Source organism: Rhinolophus ferrumequinum (assembly GCF_004115265.2).
Source record: "Rhinolophus ferrumequinum isolate MPI-CBG mRhiFer1 chromosome 3 unlocalized genomic scaffold, mRhiFer1_v1.p scaffold_36_arrow_ctg1_4, whole genome shotgun sequence".
NCBI classification, from domain to species: domain Eukaryota; kingdom Metazoa; phylum Chordata; class Mammalia; order Chiroptera; family Rhinolophidae; genus Rhinolophus; species Rhinolophus ferrumequinum.
This window is the reverse complement of record NW_022680354.1, coordinates 2,901,889-2,929,226: the sequence shown is the minus strand read 5'-3', so window position 1 is coordinate 2,929,226 and position 27,338 is coordinate 2,901,889. Positions and strand designations below refer to the sequence as shown.

The following is a 27,338-nucleotide window of genomic DNA, read 5'->3' as shown; positions in this document are numbered from 1 at the left end:
CAGTACGTAGAAGGAGCCAATGGTTAGCGACAGTGGCATGGGTCCCACTCTTGCTGGAAGGAGCTGATCACTGGGAAGCTACCCGCCAGCAAGCGGGAGGCCTGCGAGGCCACTTTGTGACGTCAGGGTAAGCGCTCACGCGGGGCCATGTCCGAGTGACACCGCACCGGAGGCAGGCCTCCGGAGACGGCGCATAACCATCACCAAACACTCCACATGAAAACCCACGCAAGCTAGGTGCCGGGGGCGACACTGCCACCCCGGAGAGCCAGCACGGCCTGGGAGACTAGGCCCCGGGTGAAGCGGGCAGAACGGGGCACTGGCACCCCTAACGTGGGCGACAGGTGTATAAGAAGCCAAATAAGCTGCTGTCTCCAATGACCAGGACCCTGAGAGGCAGCGAGGACCCTGCTCGCAAAACTATCACAAGGGCGCGCTGGGACAAGAGCAGGTTTGGTCCAGCTGCTCACGATGATGTGCGGTGGCCACTGCCACGGAGAGGGCGCGGTCTGCCCCCAGCCCCTTTTACAGCTTTCGCTAACGTGCCAGGACTCGGGCTCAGCTGCTGGCGAGACGGACCACACCACTGTTACCACGAGCAGAAAACAAGGGCCGGCTCGAACGCTGACCCCGCGGTCAGGCCGGCTGCCCTCAGGACGGTGACAGTCTGTCAGTTACGTCAGTACCTGCAGGGCCTCCAGTTGCACGGCTGACTTTCCTTGCAGGCACAAGGCCTGGGCGATGAAAGCATGCAGGTCCTCCAGGCACAGCGTGTCCACCTGGAAGGGAGAGAGGCAGAGCCCAGCGTTAGCACTCGTGGCCCTGGGCAAGAGGACCCAACAGGCTCTCACATGGCGCCTTCCCAGCTCCAGCAGCAGACAAGCCGATGGTGCAGGCAACTGGGGCCTCATCTGCCACATCCAGTCCCTGGGGCGCAGCTCTGCACCCTGCCCGGGGCCGCGCTGGACAGAGGAGCCTCGTGCCTCTCCAGCAACGTGGAAAGTTCCAATGCCTGGCAGGTGATCACTGTCAAGGACAATTTCCAAAGCTGATGTTCAGGAGTGTGCAGACAGAGAGCATGACCAGTAGCCTGAACTGGGGTACACAGCCACTCGGCCAGCCCCAGCTGACACCCGAGTCCTCGAAAATCAGTTTAAAGGAAACCAGGATCCCCGAAACATGAGACCCCACCAATCCTTTGTGGAATCCAGAGCTCTAACGAAGTGACGGAAACAAAAAGACAGGTCTCAAGTAAACGAGGAGTGAGGAGGAGGCCCGAGAACCAAGAAGACAGAGCTGGGGGGACACTGTGACGTTGCCTCCCCACCGTGTGTCCCCTCACAGGACCAGGCACTTTCCCACTGTGGTGCCGCCTGCTGAAACACCCCACAGCCACAGTAAGAATGCCGAGTGTGCCCTGGGGAGACCAAGACTAACACCGCTGGGCTCGAGCGGCACACTTAACGGCCAGCACCGCTTCAGCCACTGTAGTTCCCTTTGTAGAAACGACAGCCACAATTATTTCAGGGGAAAATGGAACATCTACAAATGTGCAGCGCTCACAACAAGAAGAAAGGTCCCGGACTGCAGAGGCAAGACCCGCAGAACATTTTCCAAAGCCCCGGTCGCGGCTCCCTGCGTTTACACAGGCACATTGGCAGGGGACTCCGCTCGCCACTGGCAAGCTCCGAAGATGCTGATGTAAAACTGTCAACCGTGGGAAGAGAATCACGGGCTCCTACATCGTGTCTGTCACACGACACCCATCTCAGACTGGGCGCCACCTGTGGTGACATCTACAACACACCCAGTGCCAGTCCTGGGTACGCACCTTTTAGAATTCCAGGAGACGGACACTACTGATAAAGGGTCTGCTCCACTCCAGACTGTTTCTAAAACGTGCACGTTCTAGGATGTAAACTCTCCCTCCCAGAGAATCCTCTCAGATGAGTCCTTAATAAAAAATTCTGTTAACTTAGAGGTCAGACGAAACAAGAGCATTTAGTTTCTGTGCAGGTTTGTACAGTGAACATATGTGCTCTTATCCTGTCTTACACATAAAACATCTAATGTAATCATAAGCATATAAAAGTGTAAGAATTTATATATGCACATCTTTAGACTTATCCTGAGAGAACAATTATCCCCGTGAACACGGATACACTCGCTTCTTAACCTAAGGAACACCGCTGCCGTGTCCACCTGTTTTCTAGTTTGAAAAGTTCACGAGTGTCCCCTGAAGTGACAGCCACGCGGTCGGCCTCATGTTGCCTGCCACTAAGGTCACTGAGAGGGGATGCCAAGTGCACTGTCCCTCCCGCTGGCTCCACAGGCACGAAAGGACAGCACGTTCTGCGACCTGAGCTGTCTCTGCGGGAAGGGGGTTCCTGAGCTGACCGCCACCTGCACAAATGACGAGTGAGCCAGAGCTGTGCTGTGTGACCATGAGGTGGAATAGACCACGCAGGGCACACGCCCGAGCACCCACGTCGGCTCAGCGCCCACCACCAGCCGGCCCAGCTCAGCGCCAAGACTGCTGCCCACGGGAAATGCTGGCCACACGTACACCTGTGTACCTGTGAACAGTCTCAAAGGAAATGCACCTTTATACTGAAATGTCACACACTCCTGCCGCACTGTTAGTCCATACTTTGCTAAGTCTGGTGCAAATAAAGAAACATTCCACTCAAAGCAGTAAAGTGAAAACTAAGTTTACGCCACTGCCTATGCGACCAGTCATAAGGCATAGAACCCCTAAGAGTCACGTGCCCACGTTTACAAAGTGGGAAATGCAGCACTGGCTGTAGAATGGCAGAGCCAAGAGGGCACTGACAAAGGAAGGTTCCCTCGAAACGTAATTCTACAGTGAAGTAAGTTTCTTAAGGACAGCCAGTAATTTGTAAGGTGAACTCAGGTCTGAAAATCAGAGGCACACGACTCCGTTCAGGGCGGACGAGGGCTGAGAGGGTTAGAGAAAGTCCAAAGGGGCTAAAGAAACAGACGCCTGGCTGCACGGGACTTTCTGTCACTGCTGTTATGACATCATTTTAAAACAACAAGCTGGGAGGGGAGTGAAGGGGCTGGAAGGCATGTTAAGCCCTCCTCGTCGTGAGGGTCCAGACACTAACTACCGCGTTCGTGGGAAACTGCTGCAACCCGCAGCTTTTCTCGGTTCGTGCAATTTTCATAGAAAAACTAAGTGCAAAATGAATGACAAAGCAACTGTCCCACTCGTTGAGGGTTGGTGACAAGACCCTAGAGCTGCGTGCACGTGTGGCTGGTGGCTGAGGACACTGACGACGACTATGGCGGTGACCCTTGTGGACACGTCACCGGCACTTCTGCAGGGTGCTTCTGGTGCCCCACCATGCGTGTCTCCAGTTACCCCAGGAGGCAGCCATTACCAGCTCTCAGGGCGCAGCGTGAAGGTAAGTGCTCAGTAAAATCTGTCAGCTGGGTGAATGAATGACTGTAGCTGAGGAAAGTGGAAGCCATGTGCCCAGATGGGAAGGCGGGGACGACAGGCTGGTCAGCCCAAGTTCAGAGCTAGACCATCTCACCCTCACCCAGGACCCCAGGGGCAGAGACAAGCACCCAATCAGTGACGGGGGACCCGAGCTGGGGATGGGACAGGGGACGAAATGCTTGGGAAGCAGAAGCAGAGCGAAAGCAGGTTCCTTCACCTGCAAGGTCCCCAAGCCTCTCTCACATGTGGGTGCATCACAGATGGCAGCCAGGCTTCTCCAACATGGGACTCTGGGTTAGAGCGGCACCACACACAGGTGACACGGGGACCTGGCCGTGGCTGCGCCCCAGAGCATGTACCACAGGCAGGCCAAAAGTAGTAGGGTTACCTGCACGAACAGGTAGGTCAGGAGACAGCACAGCGCCTGGAAGGGCATCTCGACTGCCTGCAGCTCTTCCCGTGAAGACAAGAGGTCGAAACAGGCCAGGAGCGTGTCCATGCGCAGGGCTTGCGTTCCCAGCTCCTGGTTCAGCCACAGCAGATTCAAACTAGGTGTCCCCCCTAGGTGGGAAAAGAAGTCCCGTCACTTTCATGCTTTGCACTAGCAAGTTTCACGTGCCTCCTGCAGAAACCCCCTCAAAGAACAAGGGACACGAGCCGCTTCCCTTCCTGACAGCCGTGGGCTTTGAAGCTCTAGGACTGGACGGTAAGCACCACGGAGCGACCTGGTTCAGACAGAAGCCGTCACAGGCTGGCGTGTACGTGCTGCATGGAGACCCTCTCCCTCCTGCGCCGAGGGGGTGAGGCACCCCCACTTCCTGTGCCATACCCTGTAGCTGAGGAGCTGTTCAGACATCACCACACAGGCACTGCCCTGGGTGCGAGCGGGGTCACGACCACCCCACGGCCGCCTCGCCCCTCACTCTGCTCTCTCAGCCCGAGACCCGCGGCTCCCAGACGTCAGTGCACAAAGGACCCGCCGCAAAGAATGCATGTTCCTGGGTTCTATACGCAGGTGTGGTGCCTGCAGATCTGGAGGCAGGGCATCTGTGAGCCCCACGCTCTGGGAAGCACGTCTCTGGAAGGATTATGCAAAAAATTCCTAAAATAAAATTTTTCGTGTTTCGCTTGTTTTATATATACGAATACGTCTGCATTATTAAAATCCCCCTGCTCATTTGCTTGATGAAGAGGTTTCTTGTGGGACTCGGAGGGGCAGCATTGGCATCGGATGGCATGCTTCCCGCCGTCCTCCCTGCTGCCATCTACCCCATGTCCAGGCAGCTGTCCCCCTGCACCTGCCCCCAGACTCCCACACGCCGGCCATCAGGGCAGGGACCAGAGACTAACACCTGCCCTCAGGGACAGCACACTGGCAGCAAGCATGAGTGTGCCCCAGAGCACGCCAAGGCTCACAGCAGAGGACTGAATGCGGGCACAGGGCCACCACGGGAGGGACACGCGAACAGCCAGCAAAGGGGGAGCTCCAGGGACGGAGGTATCGGTACCAAGGCCGCTCCCTAAGAGTGCTGGGAAGGATGGAACTTATCCAGGAGGATGCTGTGCTCAGCTCTGTGCCTGAAAGACGGCTCAGGCTGCAGTGGGAGGCAAGGGGCGGGAAGGAGACGTGGACCTTCATCACTGTACAACAGCACTGAGACAATAAGGGAACATGGTCCATAACTTTCGTCAACTTCTCCCCCAATACAATCCCATTTATAAAGAGATTTTTGCAGTGCTCTAATCCTCATTTGGTGAATTATAGGCTGTGTGATGGAAAATAACAGCCACACAAGAAAATTTAACACCTACAAAGACGGACTACCCAAATCTTAAAAGAATATTTGTTCTCTGAAACAGTGACAAGGTTACTAAAAATAAACCCTAAACCCACCCCCTCTCCTTTAACTGTCTCCATGGAACACACTGTGCCCTAAAGTCATAAATTCTTCACCTTTTTCAAAGGATACTACGACCCCGAAGGAAGAAAGGATTTAGTTCAGCTGATTGTTGGATGAACCCCTTATTCCTTCCCTCTCATTACACATTTCAAGATACCGCTCATAAAAAGGAAACTTACTTTTCCTGTCAAAATAACTTTCCTTTATCTCCCCTCTCGTGCTGCCAGTTCAGTACAGGAAGAAGAGGTGACATTAAGCAGACTGTCAAGAACCCACTCCCGCTACTGCAGGGGTGTCAGGCGCTGGGGGCCCAGCCCGGGCCAGCGGCCTGCCTGCCGGCTTCTCCTGCATGGGCTCAGAACCACAGTCGGCAAGTCCCTTCCCTTCGGCCCAGTACCTGTGCACTTCTGAAACACCATGTTCCCGCAGTGAATGCACCGTTGGGCTGGTCTCAGACGGCAGAGCATCAGTGCTTACCTAACGGAGGCTTCATACCTGGGATGTTCATCGGCAGAGGCCTGACCAGGTCTGGATGCCTCAGTGGGTTCCCCGAGTACACAAACCACTCCCGGACAGTGGGGCAGCCGCTGGCGCCATCTGAGAGAGACAGCGGGGTCAGTGATGTGCTTGGTACCAACATCCGTCAGCAGCCTACCGGTATAATGGGCCCACTCTGCCGGGACCAGCTCAAGACGGCAAGCACATGAGTTCCCACACCCAAGGTCACTGACGGGGACCTCGGGCATCCGAGAGTTGGCCACTACCCTGCAATCAAGGGCCATCTGTTTATTCCAATGAGAACAGCAGCCTGGTTGGGGGGGGCAGGATAGCTTGGGTACAGAAATAAGAATCTGGGGTACAGTCCCCACCTGGGGGATCCCCAGTGTCCCTGCCCCCTTGCCTCCCACCTCACATTGCTCCAGAAAACAGTCATGGAAAAGTAAGGACACGACAGTCCTTTCCGGCCTGAAATTCACCATTTTATGTCACTATCGAGACTACTGTCACGTGAGACAATTCAAAACGCTGGCGGCAACACGGAGAACCACGGCAGCTCTGAATGCTGTTGGGCTGTCGGCTGCTGCAAACGTCCAGCTAGACTCTACACTGCAGCTTCCTAGCAAGGCGAAGGTGGAAGGAACACGTTCCCACTCGACCTGCCCTGGAGCCATCAGGCTACTTTCTGCCCAGCCCCTGTACCCCTGCCGCATGCCCCCCTCCCTCAGCTGCCACACAGCCTGTCCTCCCTCCCTGGAACTCTCTGCACCCTGCCCAGCTCCCTTCTGGCTCTGTCACCACTCTTGTTAGGCCAGCCAGCGGTCACATCTCACGTCCAGTCTCATGCCCACCCAAGTCATTCTCCAAGCAAACTGAGGCTACTGGGTTTTGTTTTGTTTTGTAACTAAAAATATTGCCAGGTTGCTCTAATTAAGACCCCCCCCAACGGCTGCCCATGGTGCCAGAATAAAAGTACAGCCCTCGGAGCACCGCTCTTGGCCCTCCCACTGCCTGGCTCTCCCTCCAGCGTCCTCCCCAGGTCTGCGGCACAAGCACCCAACACACGTGAACACGTCTGGGCCTCCCAAAGTCTGGCGAGTGCACCAAATGCCGTCCCCAGTGCCCAACAGCCCCGGCTGCAGCTCACAAGGCTCCTGCCCTCACCATGGCTTTCGTCACCTCCACATTTGCACACGGCCTTCCATGGTCTGGACCCTCCCCCTGAGGCCACATCTCACATGGGCACTGGGCTCACACCTCCTTCCCGTCCCTCCGGCTCAGGCACTGGTACCTCCACTGCACAATGACCTACATGTGATGAGTTTCGCTGACCGCACAATCTGGCCACAGAACAAGACTTATGTCCCCAGAAGGAGTGCTCACCCTGTTTACGACACACAGTCTGGACATGAAACTCTTAATCTCTGTGTGTGACACTGACTGGCCAGAGGTGAAAGAAATCAGGTGTGCTGATGGGAATTTCCCCCCCTAAGTGAGATTTCTTTGACACTGTGGGAAGGACGCAGGAAAGGATATTCAACAAGTACTGTCTCTAAGGTGGAGGCAGGTAAAGGGGTGTGAAGTCGGGACTGGGAGCAGGTCACTGACCAGTGGGGACAGGGGATGTAACAGACCTGAACATGCCTTCTGCCATCACAGGAGGGTCAGAAGGGCGGCGCCCAGAGGCTGGAGAATGGCAACACTCAGAGACGACCGTGTTTCCCCGAAAAGAAGACCTAGCTGGACCATCAGCTCTAATGTGTCTTTCGGAGCAAAAATCAATGTAAGACCCGGTCTTATTTTACTATTAAGACCAGGTATAATATAATAGATACAATATAATAAGTATAATAAATAATAATAAATAGAAGACCGGGTCTTACAGTAATTTTTGCTCCAAAAGACTCATTAGAGCTGATGGGCCAGCTAGGTCTTATTTTCGGGGAAACAGGGTACGTTTGGTAGTCTGGGGACATCTCTATCCAAACCTAAATATTCCGATGGCACCATTTCCACTTTTAATCCAGATTATCCCTTCTATACATGTAGTCACAACTCCCTGCTCCTTCCAACCCACAGCTAGGGGTTCATGTCACCTGAGACCTCCTTAAAATAAAAATGAACACATTTTGCTGGAAAATCCCAGAGCTCGGCCCTTTCTCTGGGGAAATGAATCACTGCTGAGGTTTTAACCTGGCATGCGCTTTTGAACTATAGCAGAAACGTCTGTAGTAATTTGGTCTGTCTGAATTAAAAGGAAATAATCTTAAATGCCTACACAGCAAGAAAAGCAGAAGAGGAAACTGGGTTTGGCGATTCCTGATGGAAAAGGATGGTTTTCTCACTGGGACGTTCAGTGTACTGGGCTCTGAGCTCAGAAAGCAAAGGAAATGCTCGAGCAGAAGCTGTCTGCTAGTCTCTCGTTCACTACATACGACTTTACACATGGAAACAGAGAAATACCATCAACCTGCCTGCCAGGCCCAAAGGACACCCATGACCCCACTGTGAAGGCTCCTGCGTGTAACTAAGACCCATTCCTGGGAGCAGGGTGTGTGGCGGTGCACACCTCGGACAGGATGTGACACAAACCCCTGAGGGCCGACTCCTTCCACAGGTCTGGAGGGCTGCACTGCAGGGGAAGAGAAAGGAGAAGCACCGTGGATTTTAACTTCACAGTTACTGCGATTTTCAGGTTGGTAATGATCCTCCACTTTTTTGGGGGGGGGGGAGGGGAACAGGTCTTTATTGGGGAACAGTGTATACTTTCAGGACTTTTCCTAAGTCAAGTGGTTGTCCTTTCAATCTTAGTTGTGGAGGGTGCAGCTCAGCTCTAGGTCCAGTTGCCATTCTTAAGTTGCAGGGGCCGCTGCCCACCATCCCTTGCGGGACTCAAGGAATCGAACTGGCAATCCTGTGGTTGAGAGCCCACTGGCCCATGTGGGAATCGAACCGGCAGCCTTCGGCGTTGGAAGCATGGAGCTCTAACCGGCTAAGCCACCTGGCCGGCCCCTCCAGACTTTTTAAACAATACATTTGTCCTATGGTGGCTCTGTAACATTTTTATACTGCTATTTAACCTATAATTGTTGTGTCCTTAGCCCTTAAAAAACAGAGTAACTCCCTATCCTTGTGAATATTTTTGAAGACAAGCCACCTGCCAGGTCAACACCAAGGATTTCAATATGCTGGTGGCAGTAGGTGCCCTGCAAAGGCACCTCACCCCCTGGTCAGTGACTGCTTAGTGGCAGGGCTGATGACCCCGTCACGGGACCATCAGGCTCCCCAACCCCATGGGAGCCCCAGAACGGTCACTGGGTGAAAGTGAGGGAAAGTGGCCAGGAGCAGGACGGCTGCCGCAGGGGGCTGTCCTCCAACACTGTTAGCTGCTGAGGCGTCAAGGACAGCACAGGTCCTTCCTTCGCAGCTTCTGAGTTTCTTCTATTTCCTCAAATTCACAAGGTTCCACAGTGACATAGGCAGAGATGATCATTAGGGAGACAGACTACAGATCAGAGACAGAGGTGAGAATGGGTACCCTGTGCGGGCTGAGGGCGGAGGATTTCAGGGCTATCCCCACACCTGGCCATCGAAACACCATGCAGTCAACTAGGAAACCCTGCAGGAGCGAAATCAACCTGCAACGCCGCATGGTCAGACGGACTGGAGTCCAATCAGCCGGTCATCCACATCATCAGACCTGAAGTATCAAGGCACCCATCAGGGCCTGGGGCTCTGGCTGTGACCTCTAGTGCCCACAGCGCACAGGTTTAAGGCCGGCTCTGTGCTCAGAGTCCACACTGTGCAGTTAAAGGCACCTCGGGTGTCACACGCACTTTAAATGAGTGGGCTTGTCCTGTCCGTTACACCTGCTGACACTGGAGAGACCATCATCTCTTGCCCTCCTGCACGTGAAATTCAAGCTTCAGACTTGTCCTTTTCTAAGGAATGCCTTGCTAAATGCAAAAACTCCTGGAAAGGTGGCACTTTCCAGGACATACACTCAACAAACATGTATCGATCACCTCAGTGTGGAAAAATGCCCCCTGGACACCCCTGGCCAGCTCAGCCACAGCCCAGCAGACAGTAACTATGTGAAAACACGTGCACCAGCTGTGGTGGCCTAAGGGTGAAAAGCACACGGTACCGTCAGATAGGACGTGGGGTAAGTGGGGACGTGGAGGAGTTCGTTTTCAAGGGTTGGCGGGATGCACAGAATTGATAAGAATGGCCTGAGCCAGAGAAATAAATGCTGCATTGGTCAATACGGACAGTTTTTAAAGCAATGCAAGTGAATGAGAGCCTGGGCACAAGAGGCCAGCTCAGCTCCGAGGACTGCCACACACGGAGGTCGGCAGACAGCGGAGCCAGGAGGGGAGGGCGGAGCTCTTACCACAGGGTCCAGCAGGGACCGACCGTGCAGAGGAGAGCAGGGGTGGGCTCCCCCAGGGCACCAGGACAGCGGTCTCGATGGACAGAGAAAGGAGAGAGGACAATCTGTCCAGAGTAGAGAGTGAGTGGAGCAATGTTCCCATAATGTAGGGAAAAACAACCAGGAATTGGAAGATGAAGCAACACAGAATATCAACCCCGGAAGTCCAACACCCATCTCTTAGCAGTGCCTGTAACAGAAAACAGAGATAATGAAGGGGAGAAAAATTTGTGAACACAAAGGATAAAGAGAATAATCTAAAACTTTTCAAGAGAAAAAACGTCCCCAAGAAGGAACAGGAGTCGCACTAACGCTTCCCTTTGTCAGCACCTGGAGCACAAGAGCACCGCAGGGCCTGGCCGACGTGGGCAGGGCTGCCCACCTGTCCCCCCACCATCAGTGCCTCGCCATCTGGACAAACTGTTGAAGCCAATGCACCCTCACATTGCACAGTCTTCACCCCAAGTTTCTGCCCAGAGGCACTGTGCACCTCAGTCCAGGCAGAACGTCAGAGATGAGGAGAGCCTGCAGGGCCAGACTGTCACGGCTGCGGGGAACCCAGGGCAGAGCCCCAGAGAGCTGGTGCTGTGCGCTGAGGACTACACGTCCAGCCAGGGCAAGACTCAGGCCGGGCAAGATGACCACAAGGGAGCCCTGCTGACCAACCACTGGGGCCTGCCAGCGCGGTCCCAGCAGCCAATGTGCAGAGTCCTCATTAAACACCTGGCTGGCACTCAGGTGAGTGTAGGAAAGCCAGGCCTCAGGAGTGGGGCCATACTAGCTCTCGAATCAAAGTTCCTACAGAACCCACCCTCACCCCCACCAATAAAGCTTGAGGCAAGCCCTAAAGGAGCAGGAAAGACCAAAACTCAATACTCCTGATAGCAGCCAAAACCTTCCAGCAGACGATCATGAAATACTGCACATGAGAACACGTAAGCAGGACCATATGGACCCATTGTGAGCCGAAAAGTCAATAAACAGACACAGGCCCAGAAATGACAGGAAAGAAGGAATTAGTAGAGAAAGACTTGAAAACAGCTACTGTGGATAAATTTAGAGACTTATGAAGACAGGGAAGACAGAAACAGAAGATTAAAAAACAGTATCTGAAATGATGATTTCACTGGGTGGGTTAACAGCGGATTAGACGGGGGGGGGGGGGGGGGGGGGGGGGAGGGGCAGAAAGGCTCACTGAACTTGAAAACAGCAGCAGGAACTACCCAAGTTGAAGCACAGAGAGAAAAGGGGCTGAAAGCAGCCTCAGTGCCTGAGGGACACGATGAGATGCAAACCACATACGAGTAATTGGAGGCCCAGAGTGAGAGGTGGGAGAGATGAAGACAGAAAACAGTAACTGATGAAATAACGCTCAACTTTTTTTCAAATTTGATAGGAAACATAAACTCACAGATCTGAGAAGTGCTAGTCTCCCAAGCAGAATGAACAAAGTACAAGCCACTCCCAAGCTCAGCTTAAACAAACTGCTGAAAACCAGTGATCGAGAGAAAAACCTTACCGACAGCCTGAGAAAAACACTCATTACATACGGGGAACAATAGTAAGGACTATTGTCATCGCATGAGAAACAACACAAGCCAGAGGCTACATAATGACATTTTTAAAGTGTTGAACAGAAAAATGCCCCAAATTCTACATCCAGCAAAATTACACTTCTTAAAGATATTTTCAGGAAATAGAACTCATGGAACTAAAATGAGCATCACAAGAAATGTAAAAATAAGTTCTTCAGATGAAGAGCTTGGATCTCAGAACAAAGAAATTAAGAACACCAGAAATTGGGTAGCATGTAGAGGACTTTCTCATTTATTAATTCCTTAAAAGACAACTGACTGCTTAAAGGAAGGGCTGGAAAATTACAGCCCATGGGCAAATGTGGTCTGTTCGTTTTTATACAGTCTGAAACCTAATAATGCTTTTCATATTACTTTAAATGACTGGAAAAATTATCAAAAGAAGAATATTCTGTGATACAGGGAGATAATATCAAATTCAAATTTGGTGACATGGGAAAACTAGATAAAGCTTTATAAACACACAGCCACACTCCATCACCGACGTACTGTCTGCGGCTACGTCTGCACTGCAGCAGCAGTGCTCAGTATTTGTTACAGAGACTGTGGGGGACCTCAAAGCCTAAAATGTTTATTATCATCTGGCCCTTCACAGAAAAAGCCTGCCAACCCCTTGTTTAAAGAAAAAATAAGAATTGTGTATTATGGAGTCTAAGATACATGCATAATCTCAAGAGAACATATCTGTTTCCATTTATGTAAGTCTCCAAACAGACCAAAATCCAGAGACGGAGGACAGACAAGTGGTCATCAGAGGGCAGGACAACGGGGCAGTACAAGGGAGCTCCTTGGTGGTGAGGGGCTGTGCTGTGTCTTGACAAGGGACAAAACTGCACAGAACGATGCACTCGCACAAGTGAAGGAATGTGAAGTGAGCAAGGTCTGCAGTCTAGGTAAGAGCACTGTACAGTGTCAACTTCCTGCTTTGTATTGTGTTTTATTATATAGTCATCTTTGGGGGAAACTGTGTGGCCTCGAGGTGGAACTCAATGTACTATGTAACTCCAAAAGTTTTAAAAATATGCAGGAGACATAAAGCAACAGTAACAAAAATCATGGACACAACAAAAGTGCACTGTTATAGGTTTTTACATTACACATAACACAATATGCTATTACCTGAAGGCAGATGGTGATCCTTTAAAAATGAGTATCATAAACCCTAGAGCAACCACTAAAAAAAGAACAAATCTAACAATTCCAAAGAGAATATGAAACAAAATACTAAAAATTTTTCAGCTGATCCAAAAGAAATCAGAAGAGGATAAAATGAGGGAAAAAAAAGCAAACCAGAGCGAAAGAAGTGTAAAATAGAAGATGTAAAACCCAAGCATGTCAATAGTAACTTTATCTGTAAATGGTCTAAACACGCCAGTTGAAAGACAGATTTTTTTGGTCAGAGGATATGCTTGTCAGATGATATGCTGCTTAAAAGATGTGTACTTTAAATATAAAGAACTAGTTTAAAAGTAAAAGGACAGAAAAAAGATACAGCATGCAAATATTAACCTAAGAAAACTGGAGTGCTTATATTGGTGTCTGACAAAGCCAACTTGAAGACAAGAAATATTACTAGATTTTTTCAAAGGGAAATCTCATACTGTTAAAAGAGACATTTCATTAAGAAACATCATAATTCTCAATATACATGCACATAAGAACAGAACTTCCAAAGTATCTGAAGCAAACACTAACAGAACTGAACATATAAATAAAAATCACAACAACGTCTGAATATTTCAACACTCTTCCCTCAAGAACCAAGGACAAATCAGCAGGAGATGGTACAAGACCTGAACAGCCTTATTAATATTGCTAATATTTATGGAAGGCTATGCTCCATCGTAGAGGGTATTTAACGTCCAAGCACACAGAAGAATAAGCCACTCAAACAACGTACAATATGCCTCATCAGTACCGTAAATAAACCAGCAACAGAAGCATTTTACTTTCACATCCTAATATTGTAAACTTTATCACAAAACCAAAAAGTTGAGAAAGAAAAAAGGAAAGCTCACTTATGAAGACAAGTTCACTTAGAGCGAGTCTTGCTGTCACTATGGTTAGCTACCGAAGTTACCTACACAACTGGAAGTAAAGTGCACTAACAAAGTAAGGAATTTAAGTTAGTGCACTTCATGTATTTTAACCTCAGTTGAGAAAATACAGTTGAATGAGCAGCACGAGGTCCAATTATTCCCGGGTTTTAGTAAGTGGACCTGTGCAGTTCAAACCCGTTTTCCAGGGTCAAGTGTATTTTGAGCCACAGTTGGGGATCTGTGGTGTGTGGAGGACGAGGGCTGTTATACACGGGCTTCTGACTGAGTGGGGGGCCAGTGCCCCTAACCCTGAGTTGCTAAGGGTCAGCTGCACTCTATAAACAATTCCAGGCAAATTTTATTCTCTGATGTAAAATGTTTCTCATGATGAAGATGTATTTTTTTAATCTTAATCAATGTGCAATCATGCATGTTCAGAAATACAGGCAGAGCCACATAAAACCAAAGAGAAAAAGAAATCATTCAGACAATATTTGGTCCCCAAGTTGATTACACAGGTCCTCTCGTTTCTGTTTGTAAATCAGCTTCTTCCTCAGGATATAAACCCATTTCTCATCCGAGCCCTCTCCCATCCGACCATGGCGGTGCAGTCGGCCTGCCTCGGTGAGCAGGGCCTGACCTCAGAGGTCACTAAATGCAGTAAGCACCAGCTGTCTACTGCAAAGCATCTTCTCCTGACCCTCAGAGGGTTACAGGCCTGACTCACTGCACACGTGGTGTTAAATAAAGGTCCTCCCGACACACTCGCTGCTACTGCGCAATGGAATATAGACGGGAACATGCACAGACTTCATTACGAAACCCTAAGGAAAATTCTGTTTGTATTTTAAAATATGAAGTACTGGATTTTCTACAATTCTTTTATGAAAATCACATTTTGAAGGAGAGTACACTGACACTGTCTTCTAATAATAAACACACCCTACACTCCTACAGGACGAGAAGGTTTTCACATTTTTTAAAAAGCACGTACAAACGTAACGTTTTATAGAAACAATGCGCTCGTCCTGTAAGGAACCAACAGGCTGCTTGCTGATCAGATGGAGATGTCCCGTGGCATTTACCCAGCTTTGTACACACGGCAGCAGTGCCCTCAATTTCAGACTCAGAGAAACCAACCCTGTTTAGCTGTATCTGTGCCCTGAAAGGACGCGTGCGCCTTGGTCTGGCCAATCAGTCACAACTCAGCCCAGACGGCGCCGTCCGGGACCCTCACCTTGGCCGCGTCCGAGCAGGAGGGAGTAGACACGCTGTCTCATGGGGCGGTACACGAAGGCCTGGCTGGGCAGAGCCTGGTCCAGTGCGTCCTCCAGGGTGTTGCTGCATTCGATCTCCCCACTGGTCAGGATGTTGTACACCAGGTAGCTTTCCCCCTGGACGTGGCGCATCCTGGCAATCTGCTCAACAGTGAAACACATGAGTTTCTCCTCGAAAACAAAACCAAAACCGCAGCCTGTAAACCGAACAGCCGACACCTTTATGTCACATGCCGGTGTTTTTCAAGGCACTCGGAAATGGAACAACTGTCACTTAAACTGAGGACGTGGAGGTGGCATTTCTGCTTCCCTTCCTTTGGGATTCTAGGCTCCAAGCGTTGAATATGCACCCGGCTGCACCCCCAGTCTCCAACCACCCAGCTGACCTGGCGAGCTGACCTCCAGTGTCTCATCATTTCATCTTCCTGAGAGAAACAAAGCCACAAAAGCCTCTAGCTGAGCTCTACCCCATCTCTCCCCTCTCCAACCCAACCCGTCTTCTTGCACACACAGATGCAATCACTACCATCCTCAAAGCATCTGAACGGCTGCCACAAATTCTTCACCCTAATCTTCACTCAAGACCCCACTTCACAGCGCCTCCTTTTCCCGCACAACCATCGCACCCCCATAGAAACTGTTGCGAGCCGATCCCATGGCACAGCCTCACGGTTCCTCAGGACGCAACCCTCCCCGCCCTCACCTGTGCTCTGTAACACGTCTGTCCCTCCCCGCCCCTCCCAGCCGCCCACGTCACAAGCCTCTTCCTTCCGAGGCTCACCCCAGTGTCACCTGTCCATAAACCCTTTCCTCCTCTCCCAGAGCTCACCTCCCCCTGCCTCATGACGCTGCCCTCACACGGACCCAACACTGTTACCCAGTCTGACCCCCCACCAAATGGAACCCCCGGGAGTAGAAATGGTAGCTCACTTAAGCACCTGTCCCTGCCCGACTGAGTGAAACGTGTGCTGAACACTGACCGGTTTCCGCCTGGCAATGTCAGCAGCCTTGGCACGTGGAGGAGACAATACCCGATGTAAAGTGATGCCCATTCTCATTAAATAAGTACTCAGACTCGGAAGGGCTGCCATAACCTACATACAGCTCTGATTTTCCTCACCATTCTTATCACTGCAGGAGAAAATTAATTCCTGTTCAAAATTACTGTTCAAAATCTAAACCCAAACAGCCCACAGCTAAAGGCATTTAAAATGTCATATTAGGATAACGTGGAATAGCAAAATTCTGTGAATCAGGCTGCCTCGTTATTTATACATACTTCAGTAGTTCCAGTTAAGTTCATTCATTATTGGAGACTTGAGTCTGAATCACTTTCTTCATGTGTAAAACAGGTTTAATAAAAGTGCCAACCTCACAACACTACTGAGGATTAAGTGAGGTAATGTATTAACTGCACCTAACACGCGGCCTGGCACACAGCGCACGGTAAGTGCTAACTGTTACTACAAGGTAAGATATCCCCCAGTGTCTGTCGTGGCCAAAATTTCTTTAAATCCAGACAGCACACAGGCTGGCTGCTCTCAGGTCAGTAAGGCTGCAGAAAAGATTTTAAAGAATTATTACTCGATATTCTAACCCACTGAAGATCACCAGACGTGATCTATTTCTCTATGTGCCCCTTCTGATACAGAATCTACCAGAAGTGTCACAGTCATGTATTTTACGATCCTTTTAAGGCAGAATAGCTTCTACTTTATTTTCCTATTCCCTCTTCCATTTCAAAAGAGTTGGTATTCTGACAAATTTATCTAGAAACTTGTAATAAATTATAGTTACCCTACCAAGAAATCTAAATTTTGGCAACTGTACACAATTTGAGAAGTAACACTCTTGTCTGGATGTACAAAGCCTTTTCACATAACTTCTCTAAACTATCATTTTAATCCATGAATTAGTTCAGGATCGCCTAGTAAGTGCCTTTTATCTGTGTCTGTGACTGTAGATATACAGCATTCCACGCTTGGAAAACCGTTATTCACCTCATCTAAAAATTCTAAAGCTATTAATAATTCAGTTTGCCCCACATTACGTAAACCAAGGAGGAAAGGCAGGTACAGGTAGTGGGGTGTGCCTGGGGTTAATTACTGGTTTCCAGGGTGCCCATGTGTGGTCAAATACACACATGCTAGAATTTTGGTTACCTATTTGATAGGGCTATTTGCAAAAAATTTTAAGGAAAAACAAGGGGAACTTAGGATACTTCAAAATTATTTTCAAAGATGTAATTAAATTCAATAAACGTCACTGTGTGAGCACAGGGCACCCGCCTGTCCGCAGACAGGCCCGCCCACCACCGGACTTCAGGGGCGGGCGGTGCACGCCCAGACCTCGCCTGCTTCACCCCAGGCACCTCCCAGCCCCTGCAGTGGGGCAGCCAGGCCCAGTGCAGCCAGTCTCCGAGGTCACCGAGCCCTCACCGCCAACTGAACCGCCTCAGTCCCCAGCCGTCACTTGTGTGGCCCGGGGCAGTCCGGGGCCTTCCGGCTGCTCGGGACGGGGTCCTGGCCCTTGGCTGCGGGGCTGCCCCCTGCTGGCCCGGCCCACCTCCCACCGCGCGCGGACGGCTTCCAGCAGCGCCGGCAGTGGGACTTCCTTCCGATGCCCAGCGTGTTTCTAACTGTGGGATCACGCCACCTCCACAGCCAGACTGACCTGCGTTTGTCTCGTTGCCAAACTGGCCTGGAGTTTGCGCTCTCCGCCTGCTTCCCTGGCCCTTTCCCATTTCTAGCTCTTTGGTCTTTCACGTGGGATTAGACTAGTTCGTTCTCTGCAATAACACATCCCGGGTGGCTCCACACCCTTGCTCAAAGATGTCCAGTAATAAATACCTCCTCGGTGAGTATAAAACTACGGCCTCAGTTCTTGCCCAGTCCACGCGCTGCCCCTTGTGGGCTGACCAATCTGTCGGCACTGCCCTTGCAGGAAATGGGCCGGGGTGCCCACTGAAACAGCGAAGGCCACGGGTGGGTCGCCGGTGGGTGAATGCCAGCCAGGGTTCAGGACAAGAGCGGGGCCCGGAGAGGACACGTGTGTTGGCCCGTGGGAGACAGCAGTGAGTTGGCCTGTCGGGGCGGATGAGAACTGGAAGGAGCGCCCAGCGCTGCTGTGTTCCTTCCCTAAGAGCACCGGGCTGGCTGCCGCGGGCGCCCGTGTGCCTTTCCGGACCTTGTCCTTCAGGCTCCACGGTCTACCTCTGACACCACCTCTGAAGCCGTCCGTACAGGTTCCTCCAGTCTGGCTCCAGCTCTCTGTCTACTGGCCCCACCGTCTGGGCCTGTGGGGGGCCAAGGGGCTTCCAGACCCACAGGGAAGGTGGGTGTGGTCTGCCTGAGTCAAACGTGCAGTCAAGGCTTGGGTCTGAGTTCCAAGTCTATCCTTCCTCCAATTTCAAACCCACGTACTTTTTCCTCTCTGAGGCAGGTAAGAATACACTTCAAGGTCAGACATTTTCCTCAGCTCCTCAGTACTTTCCCACTGATAGCTCTAATGCATGTATCACATTCAACTTTTCACAACAATTTTCTGTGTAACAAACTAGCTTATCTGCTATAATGCATGTAACAGCGAGAGGTGAAGGGCTTTTTAGGGTAGCAGACTCCTTACAGCTGTATAGAGGGAGAAGAAGTCACCAACGAGCGAATCTACAGCTGCAAGACAAGGAACAAATGTGCACTCAGGATCCAAGGAGCAGCTACTATGACACAGACAGTGTGACAGGCACAAGGGGTTTGGCAGTGAGACATTAATCAAACACGAAATCCCAAAGCATGTGCTACAAATGTCAGGCACACTCACCAGCAGGCACCACAGACAGGGTGGGTCCTCAGGGGGCTTCTGAAGGTGTGACCACCCCGCTGTGACAGAAGAGACTAGCAGAAGGGCAGGACAGCTTCCCAAAGCAAGAAGAGACGTGGGAGTGGCTAGGTCAGGGTGCGCCTTGGCCCCACAGAGACTAATGTCCGGTCCTCAGAGAATGAAATGCAAATGTGGCTTCCTTCCTGCATGCGTCACAGACCGACTGCAAGGGTACAGTGTGCGGGCCAGACAAAGGACGGCTCAGTCTGCAGTGGGAAGTCGACAGGTAAACGTAGCAAGACTGGGAGAGACGGGTTATGCAAAACGGGACAGCTAATTCCTAGCTTTGTAACTTATGTACAGTGGTACCTCGTTTTCGTACGTCTCTGTTGACAAATATTTTGGTTTATGAACGCCATAAACCCGGAAGTAAATGCTTCAGTTTTCGCACACCCCTCGGAAGTCGAACATGTCACGTGGCTTCCGCTGAGTGCAGGATCCTGAGGCCGAGCTGTCGGCTGTTTCCCAACGCTTCGGAACGCGAACGGTCTTCTGGAATGGATTATGTTCGAAAACCGAGGTACCACTGTAACTAGATGAAAGATGGCGACACTCACGATGCCAGGAACAGTAACAGGTTTGTGGGTAATGAGTTTGCTTTCGAACTCGTTGAGGGATGTGGACATGTATCTTACCTGTAACACCAGGATTAAATGGCATAATACACGTAAAGCACATAATGCACGTAAAGCACACAATACACGTAAAGCACATAATACATGTAAAGCACACAATGCATGTAAAGCACATAGCACGGGACCTCACACAGAAGTGGTTAAACCGTGGCCCTCCTGTCAAAACCCCTCAAGGCCTTTCTATTACTTTCAGAACTAAGTCCAAATTCTTGGTGTGGTATTTAATAGTCTTCACAATCTGGCTGCAGTCTACCTTTTCCTAATTTTCCTCCCTACTTCCTGCCTCAAAACCCATGTTCCAGTCCAGTGTTTGACCACTGTGCCCAAAGTGACACAGATCTCACGCTCTGCACCCTCCGTGCCCCCACCACCAGTCACTGCCGTTCAAAGTCAGTGTCGGCCCCATTAAGGTCTGGCTCCAGTTCCACTCTTCCGCGAACTTCTGTCTGTACCTTAACCCACAGTGATCACTCTCCTTCAAATTCCTAGAGCTCTCTTCTGTAACAGTGTCACATATAGTTTATAATGTGAGTTTTCATGGATTGTCACACGAAACTAAACTCCCGGAGTCCTGGTCTATGTCCCCACAGCGCCTTAACCGCTGCAGGCAGGCAGGATGCACTGACTCAAGGCCCTCGATGGGTACATTTCCAACCCTGATGTATTAGATTCTGGTGGGCATGTCTACGTACCTTTAGGATTTCAGTCTCTGAAACCATGGTTACTTGTTGCTTGATTTCAGGCTCCAGATTCATGGGGTCTTCTGGTTTAATTTCAGGGTCTGTACACACAGGAACTTCTTGGTTGGATACAGGGTCTATACACATAGGACTTTCTTGGTTAGAGTCAGGATCTGTACACACAGGAATTTCTTGCTTGGATTCAGGATCTGCACACACAGGAATTTCTTGCTTGGATTCAGGGTCTGAACTCATGGGTACTACCTGCTTGTGCAAAGTTGCTATACCTTTGAGTTTTTGGAAAATCCACGGAGATGTCTGTCCTGGCAAAAGATACGATGTCACCCCTTTATAAAAAAGAGCTTTGTTTGGTCCCAAAGGTAACATCTCTTCCAGCTTTTTCTCACCTTGATGTAAGCGAAGAACTTTAGCTATGTGGTGTGCTACAGCTGAGATAGTGTTCCCTTTCTTGTCAAAGTTCTCTTTCACGGAGGTGTAGGAAGACAAGCACTTGTACCGGAAGCTTTCAAACACGCCGTCCGGGACTATATCGTTGCCAAGCAGGCAGGCTAGAAGAGGGAGGTCTGCCAGCTCAAGGTCCAGACTCTCACAGAGCTTCTGTCGACAGAGCATGATGGTGTCGAGAGTGTCCAGACAGAGCTCGCTAATTGAAAAGTAGGGACAGGTATCATAAATTAAGTAGTCGGTGTCTTCTCCAAGAATCCCAAGACAGTTATTTTGGAGGCCATAGGATGCCACCTCATAGTCAGCCTCCTGTAACGAACACAGAGTTTCCTGGCCCAGGGTCTTCAAAGCAAACCGCGTAAATATGGCCAGCCCTGAGGGGATGAAGAACATGTTTCTGCCGGGCTGCTTCCTGTGGGACTTGATATAATTGAAAATCTTGGCTATCTCCCTATTGTTCTTGAGTCTTCGTTTCACCCACACATCTCTCTTATCCTGCTCCACCATGCCATCAAAGAAGAATATCAACTTGATGCCAACAGCTGCAAAGGTTTTAACAAATTCTCGCAAAGCAGAAAAGTACTCTCTCCACTGGCCACCACAAACCCACGACTCGGGAGTGTACCAGTACCTGAGGCAGCACATAGCATCCACCACGATGGTGGGCATGCAGCTAGGGTGCTTGCTCCGGTGGCGCTCGGCCAGCTCTTTCAAATTGACTACGGTACATACATGTGGGCAGGTACTCGCCACAAATCCCTGTAAGCCTCTCACACCCATAACTGAACTCCTGGAAAGGATCTGGAAAAGAAAGTAAAGTAGTAATTATGGCATTATCAGTAGAGATGTGGCACCTTACAAAGCAAACACAAGACAATACTTAATACTTATTCTCTATTTCCAAAAAACCCCTGGTCACCAACATGACATGGTTAACACGATGTGCTGGTTGGGAGCGTAAAGCGTTTTCAATGAAAACACATGAGGAACTTTGGATTTTCACAAGGACAACACAGTGTAGCATCTTTTAAGATTTTCACAAAGACTATTATTCAACAGATTTCTCAACTAATTTCAAAACCAGATGAACAGTTTTCAAAGAAGTATGGGAACTCAACTAGAAGTTAATTTTGAAAACCTAAAACATAAACTGGTCCATGCAACCTGGATGCTTCTCAAACTAATTTTGCTGAGCGAAAGAAGCCAGACCAAAAAAGAGCACACACTGTATGGTTATATTGATATAAAGATCCTAGTTCACTGCGAGTTGAGCTCATGCGTAGTGACAGAGTATTTCAGCGGTGCCCTGGGTGGGAGCAGGTGGGAGGGACGGATTTACAAAATGGAAACTTCTGCGGTGATGGGTCTGTTCATTATCTTGATTATGATGATGGTCTCCCAGTGAACACGAGCTAAACCTTGTTAACCTGTACATTATAACCATGTGCACTTTACTGTATGGCAAGCACGCCCCAATAAAGGCATTACAAAGAAAACTACGGTGCACCCTTGAACAACGTGGGCACCGAACAGCCACACACTTGGAAATCCACCAACCTCGGGTCCCCGACCGCGGATCAAATACAGTACGGTACATGAAAATTCACAATGACAAACGTTTGTATTTGTAACATCTGAGGTGGGGAATAACTGACTTTGAATGGAAAACTGCCCACTCTAAAATGTAAAACATACAACATGGTGCGCAGAGCTAGAATTCAAAATTTGAAAAACCCTACAGAGTACTTCACAGGAAGTGAGCTGTCCTTGTATATAATAGAAGATGTGACATCAGACATTGTTCGAGTAGGTAATAACACCCATCGAAGGTCACAAACGTCCCAAGTGACATCTTGTACTTTAACAGTTTATCCCTTTCACTTTGGTTTTCTTTAAGAGTCATCAGGACTTAGGGTCCTTTGATGAAAAAAAAAAAAAACAAGAACGCTTATTACTCAAAGAGCAACACAAGAACAAATGATGCGTCCGTCCGTCCGTAGGCTTAGGACGGAGAGCAGCAGAGCCAAGCCTCGGGGCAGAGGCCATCAGTCACAGCTCTCGTATGGCAGTGAGCTCCCCCGACGACGCTGGGTGCGCAACACAAAAGATCTCCAATCTTTCTAACAGCCATGGCAGGTAAAAATCTACAAGCTGCATTTCACAAATGACGAAACTGAATAGATTACCAGATTGAGAAAAGGCACCATCACAGGGTTATCATTTAAGAATGCACTGCCTGTTAATGGGCCGTGGCCCATCAGCACAATTTCAAGTTATCTGTTTAACAGCCGTTATTAGGAAAACCACATAAAAATTGAGTGGACATGTGCAGCACGTTTATGCTGAAATTTGGGGAAGTCCTGCTTATTAAGTTATTAAACATAACAGAGTGCACAAATCCATACACCCCAAACACTGCACAGCTACCATGTTTCCCTGAAAATAAGACCTAACCGGAATAGAAGCCCCAGCATGATTTTTCAGGATGACATCCCCTGAACATGAACCCTGTGTCTTTTGGAGCAAACCTTAATAGGAGACCTGGTCTTATTTTCGGGGAAACACGGGATTACTAGCGGAGCGTTTCTCTTGGGAACATTTACCAAGGGATGTGAGTTGTGAAGCAGAAACTGGACTTCATGAAATGATTATCGCAACCATGAGGTGGTCCTAACAGCTTGGACCTCTGCGCACGGATCCTGTGCCTCTGACGGCTGCGTGTACTTCTCAGCAGGATGTTCCAACACGGTAGGTAAGAAGGCACAGGTTTGGAAAGGGGGGGGCTAAGAACAAAAGAAGGGGGGTCAGAAGGCTCAGACTTCACAACCTCTCTCTAGGTTGACACTTTGAAAAAAGCAGGCTTGCTGATAAGTGAAGCAAAAGCAAACCTTAAAATCTGGCGTCTGCCTCAGTTTCCGCACTGAGGACACTCCCCTCCTTTCACTGGGACCCAGGCTGGGTGCTGAGCATGGGTTCCCAGCAAGCCCCAGCCACCCTGGGAGCCGACCACAGGCTCTGGGTGCTCTGGGTGCAACAGAACCTGCCTCCGGCCCCGCCCTCCAATGAGGCCCCACTGGCAGCTCTGTCACATACGGTTGGCTGCCTTCCCTTACCAACAAAAAGGGATTTTTGTTTCAAGCATTTTTCTATTAAAACTGCAAGTGACAACACTGAGATTCTCAAAACACTCTCCTCTATTTTACAAGAAGTCAGGCTCAACTCTGCCCTGATTTTATTCCAATGTTTTCCCTCCTTCCTCACCTAGGACTGAAAAGCTCATTATATTAATGAAACACACACTGGTTTTTCCTGTCTTCCACACAGCCAGTTTCTCACATTTTGAATCACAAATTACTTCAGGGATGTCACCTACAATGTGCTCTTCTATGACATTTACAAAGAAAAGTTTGAGAGGCATAGATTTGGGCACTTGTGACGTTAGAGGACGCCTTCCGGTATTTCAGCTCCTCGAAACGTCCAACGCTCCCACTGCCTTACTGCAGTTAGTATGCTGGAAAACTAAATGCTTAAAGATAATTTTTGTGGATACTACCTTTTTAAATATTTCTTTGTTTTTAAGGCTTTTATTGCTAAGAACATATACTGAGGTTTTTCATTCTCTACCTTTAGGTAGTTTTTAAGATAATTACATACATATATAATTTCATCTACTCTACCTGCAAACTATAAGGAAATTTTCATTAGAAAGAAAGAAAGGAGAGGTTCTATCTCCTGCGCTAGGAATTTTAGTACCCCAAGCACAGCCTGGGAATCCCTCCATCAATGAGCCTCTCCAGAGCAGATGACGTCACTCTGTCATAACCCCGACACCTGCAGTGCGTGGCATGCAAAGGGCCCAGTATCTGTGAATGACTGAATAAATGGAGGCATCACAGTGCAGCTGTATAGAGAAATCAGGAATCAACGAGTCTATTAGGCTCCAGATGTGGGGAAAGGACGCACAAGAAGTCCTGTCCGGCCCTCGAGCCTCTGACAAGCTGGTCTGGCAACAGCGTCAGTGCAGGAAGTTTCATGAAGGCGCGGCTGCAGGCCCACGGGGACTTGTCGTGCTGGAGGCGGCCGCGCCTAGGAATGGCTTCCTCCTACTCACAGCCACACTCATCCCAACATATTGCGTCGCCAGTACATGAGGAAGTGGACACAAGTCCAGAAGCTCCTTTATTCACAATCTCTACAGACAGAGAAATGAAGCGAGCGGTATGCCTCACTCGGCAAAAACCTATAAACCCTACCTGTCACTGACAGGACGGGTTAGAGACGCCACGTGCATTCAGTGTGGCCACAAGGACAATGGACGCAGTCAGGGGACACTTCCCATGGAGAGCAGTGTGTGCAGGACCAGCAGTGTGGCCACCTTAGCGCACACCCAGCACCCCAGTGGTGGCAGGCCATCACCCCTGCACACACACACTGATGAGGGAGCCTGGGGACACTGAGTCAGGGGCTTGACCAGCTGGAGTTGACCACAGTAAACTTTTCTGTCAGAGACAAATCAGGTCAATGTCCATGGAGCAACAAAACCATAACCTTTGGGTTTATCTTCATCAGACAGAAGTACTCTGTCTACAAGACCAAAATCTAGGAATTAACATGTAACATTGCAGTGTTTGGGCTCTGAGCAGGAGTGAACAGAAAAGAGAGAGGCTCATCGTATTAGAAAGTTGAATAATGTTGGGTGAATGTGTTAAACAACGGTCCAGGATGACAGGGGCCTATTTTCTGTTCCGCACTTAATTTCCAAGTCTTAGGGAATTGCCTGTTCTTTCACTGGTAATGTGCTGGCGGGGCTGGGGCCCGCAGTGAGGTCCCCTGATACTGGTATCTGAAGGCCACTCTCCTCTCCTTTCCTCCCACTGACCCCACCCAAGAGAAATCCACTGGGATCCCAGACACAGAATCCCAAAGGTCTGTCCCACGCCAGCACAAGGCACAGTGTTTGCTCCACGTCTACTGAGTTGTGACAGATGCGCGAACAACCAAGTAAGTCAGTAAACTAAGGGTGGGCCACCTGGGTGTGTCTCCGTGCTTCAGAGACCTCCATGCAGGACTCACCCAACACCGACAGAGACGCCGTCCTGGAGCCAATGCCACCCAGGCTCCTGGGCCCTCTTCTCCACGAGGCCTCGACCTCAGGGCCAGCTGGTCCCCGCCGAGGCCAGTGTCAGCAGTCCTGCTGGGTCAGTTCAGAGAATCCCCCGACGATATCTGATCAAAACCCACACCCTGATTCTCACAGCCCCTCACGCCGCCTGTAGCTGTAACTCCCGTCTTTGGACATTCAAGGTGACTCCCCTCTCGCTCCACACAGTAGCAGTCTGGGATAAACTGTTCCTCACTGTTCTACGTCTCAGAATAATTTCTTCTTTAACGAAGCCTGTGGCTACTGCGATGTACTTTATATGCCTGGGTTTAGAAGTCCAGACCCGGATGGTCTGGAGGAGCCTGCAGGGCAGTGTGGCCATGACCAAGAGTCACAACACGGCAGGAGCACCTCTTCCAGCTGTGTGCTGGGAGAAGGGCAGCTGCTGGGCAGGCTGACGACAACAGGAAATCTCTAGAACAAAACTGCTGAGTGCAAACTCTAACCCCCACTTTCTAGCAGTGAGACTCTGGGCAATTTACTGTCTTACCTGCAAAATGCTTCCTAAGACCTACTCTATAAACTGCTGTGATGCAATGTCATTTAGAGTATAAATTTATTCATCTAACACTTCTTATCAGTTGCCTCAAGTTCAGTAAAATCTGCCCAGCACCAGCCAAAATTATTAATTTATTTAAACATTTAGAACAAAGCCATATAAATGTTAGCAAGGGTTTACTAAGGATTTTCATAAGCTAGATCACTCTTTAATATTGGGAATATATTTATCTGTGAAATTTTTTTGCTGATTAAAAAGGCAGCCATGTTCTTTGCAGAAAATTCATAGACAGAACAAAAAACAAAACTACTGATAATCTCACCTTCCAAAAATAATGGCTATAATAAATATTTTACAGTACATACTTATACTTTTTTATTATTGGTTTTAAAAATTGGGATCATACTTTTCTATGATCTATTTTGTATATTAATTTCTTATGAACGTATTTCCAAATCATTGTCAACCTCTTACGGTGTCATTTTATCGGACGCACAATGTGTGTGTAAAATGAATTATTTGACCCTACTGTTGAGTACTTAAGATTATTTCCAATACTGCATGCCAGAAGTAAGAATGTGAATCACATCTGTGTAAAAGTCTCTGAGCACATCTTGGATGGTTTTCTTGGGATAAACCTGAGGTGTGAAACTGCGGAATCAAAGTAAAAACACATCCTGGTAACTTTTCTCCAATAGGCTGCCCACCTGCAGCTGTAAGTCTAACATCCAGTTCTCCTCAACCATACCGGGGTAATTTTATTTGAACATAAACTTGGTCTACTCGGTCAGTAAGCAGCTTCGTGTCAGTCACC

At 49.5% G+C, this 27,338-nt stretch overlaps 1 protein-coding gene across 11 annotated transcripts in view; it reads right to left on the bottom strand.

Moving 5' to 3' along the window:
- Positions 1–27,338, bottom strand: part of FAM120B (family with sequence similarity 120B) — a 61,815-nt gene that overhangs the window by 29,553 nt on the left and 4,924 nt on the right. For 9 of the 11 annotated variants that reach the window (XM_033100462.1, XM_033100461.1, XM_033100470.1 and 6 more), the window contains exons 2-6: positions 20,412–21,665; positions 15,169–15,349; positions 5,863–5,964; positions 3,855–4,027; positions 687–779 (exon numbers count right to left, since the gene is read on the bottom strand). In XM_033100462.1, coding sequence (XP_032956353.1) covers positions 687–779; positions 3,855–4,027; positions 5,863–5,964; positions 15,169–15,349; positions 20,412–21,644 — 1,782 coding nt within the window. In that variant the 5' untranslated portion in view covers positions 21,645–21,665. The remainder of the gene's footprint in view (positions 1–686; positions 780–3,854; positions 4,028–5,862; positions 5,965–15,168; positions 15,350–20,411; positions 21,666–27,338) is intronic. The other 2 variants (XM_033100467.1, XM_033100464.1) reach the window with 2 other exon arrangements.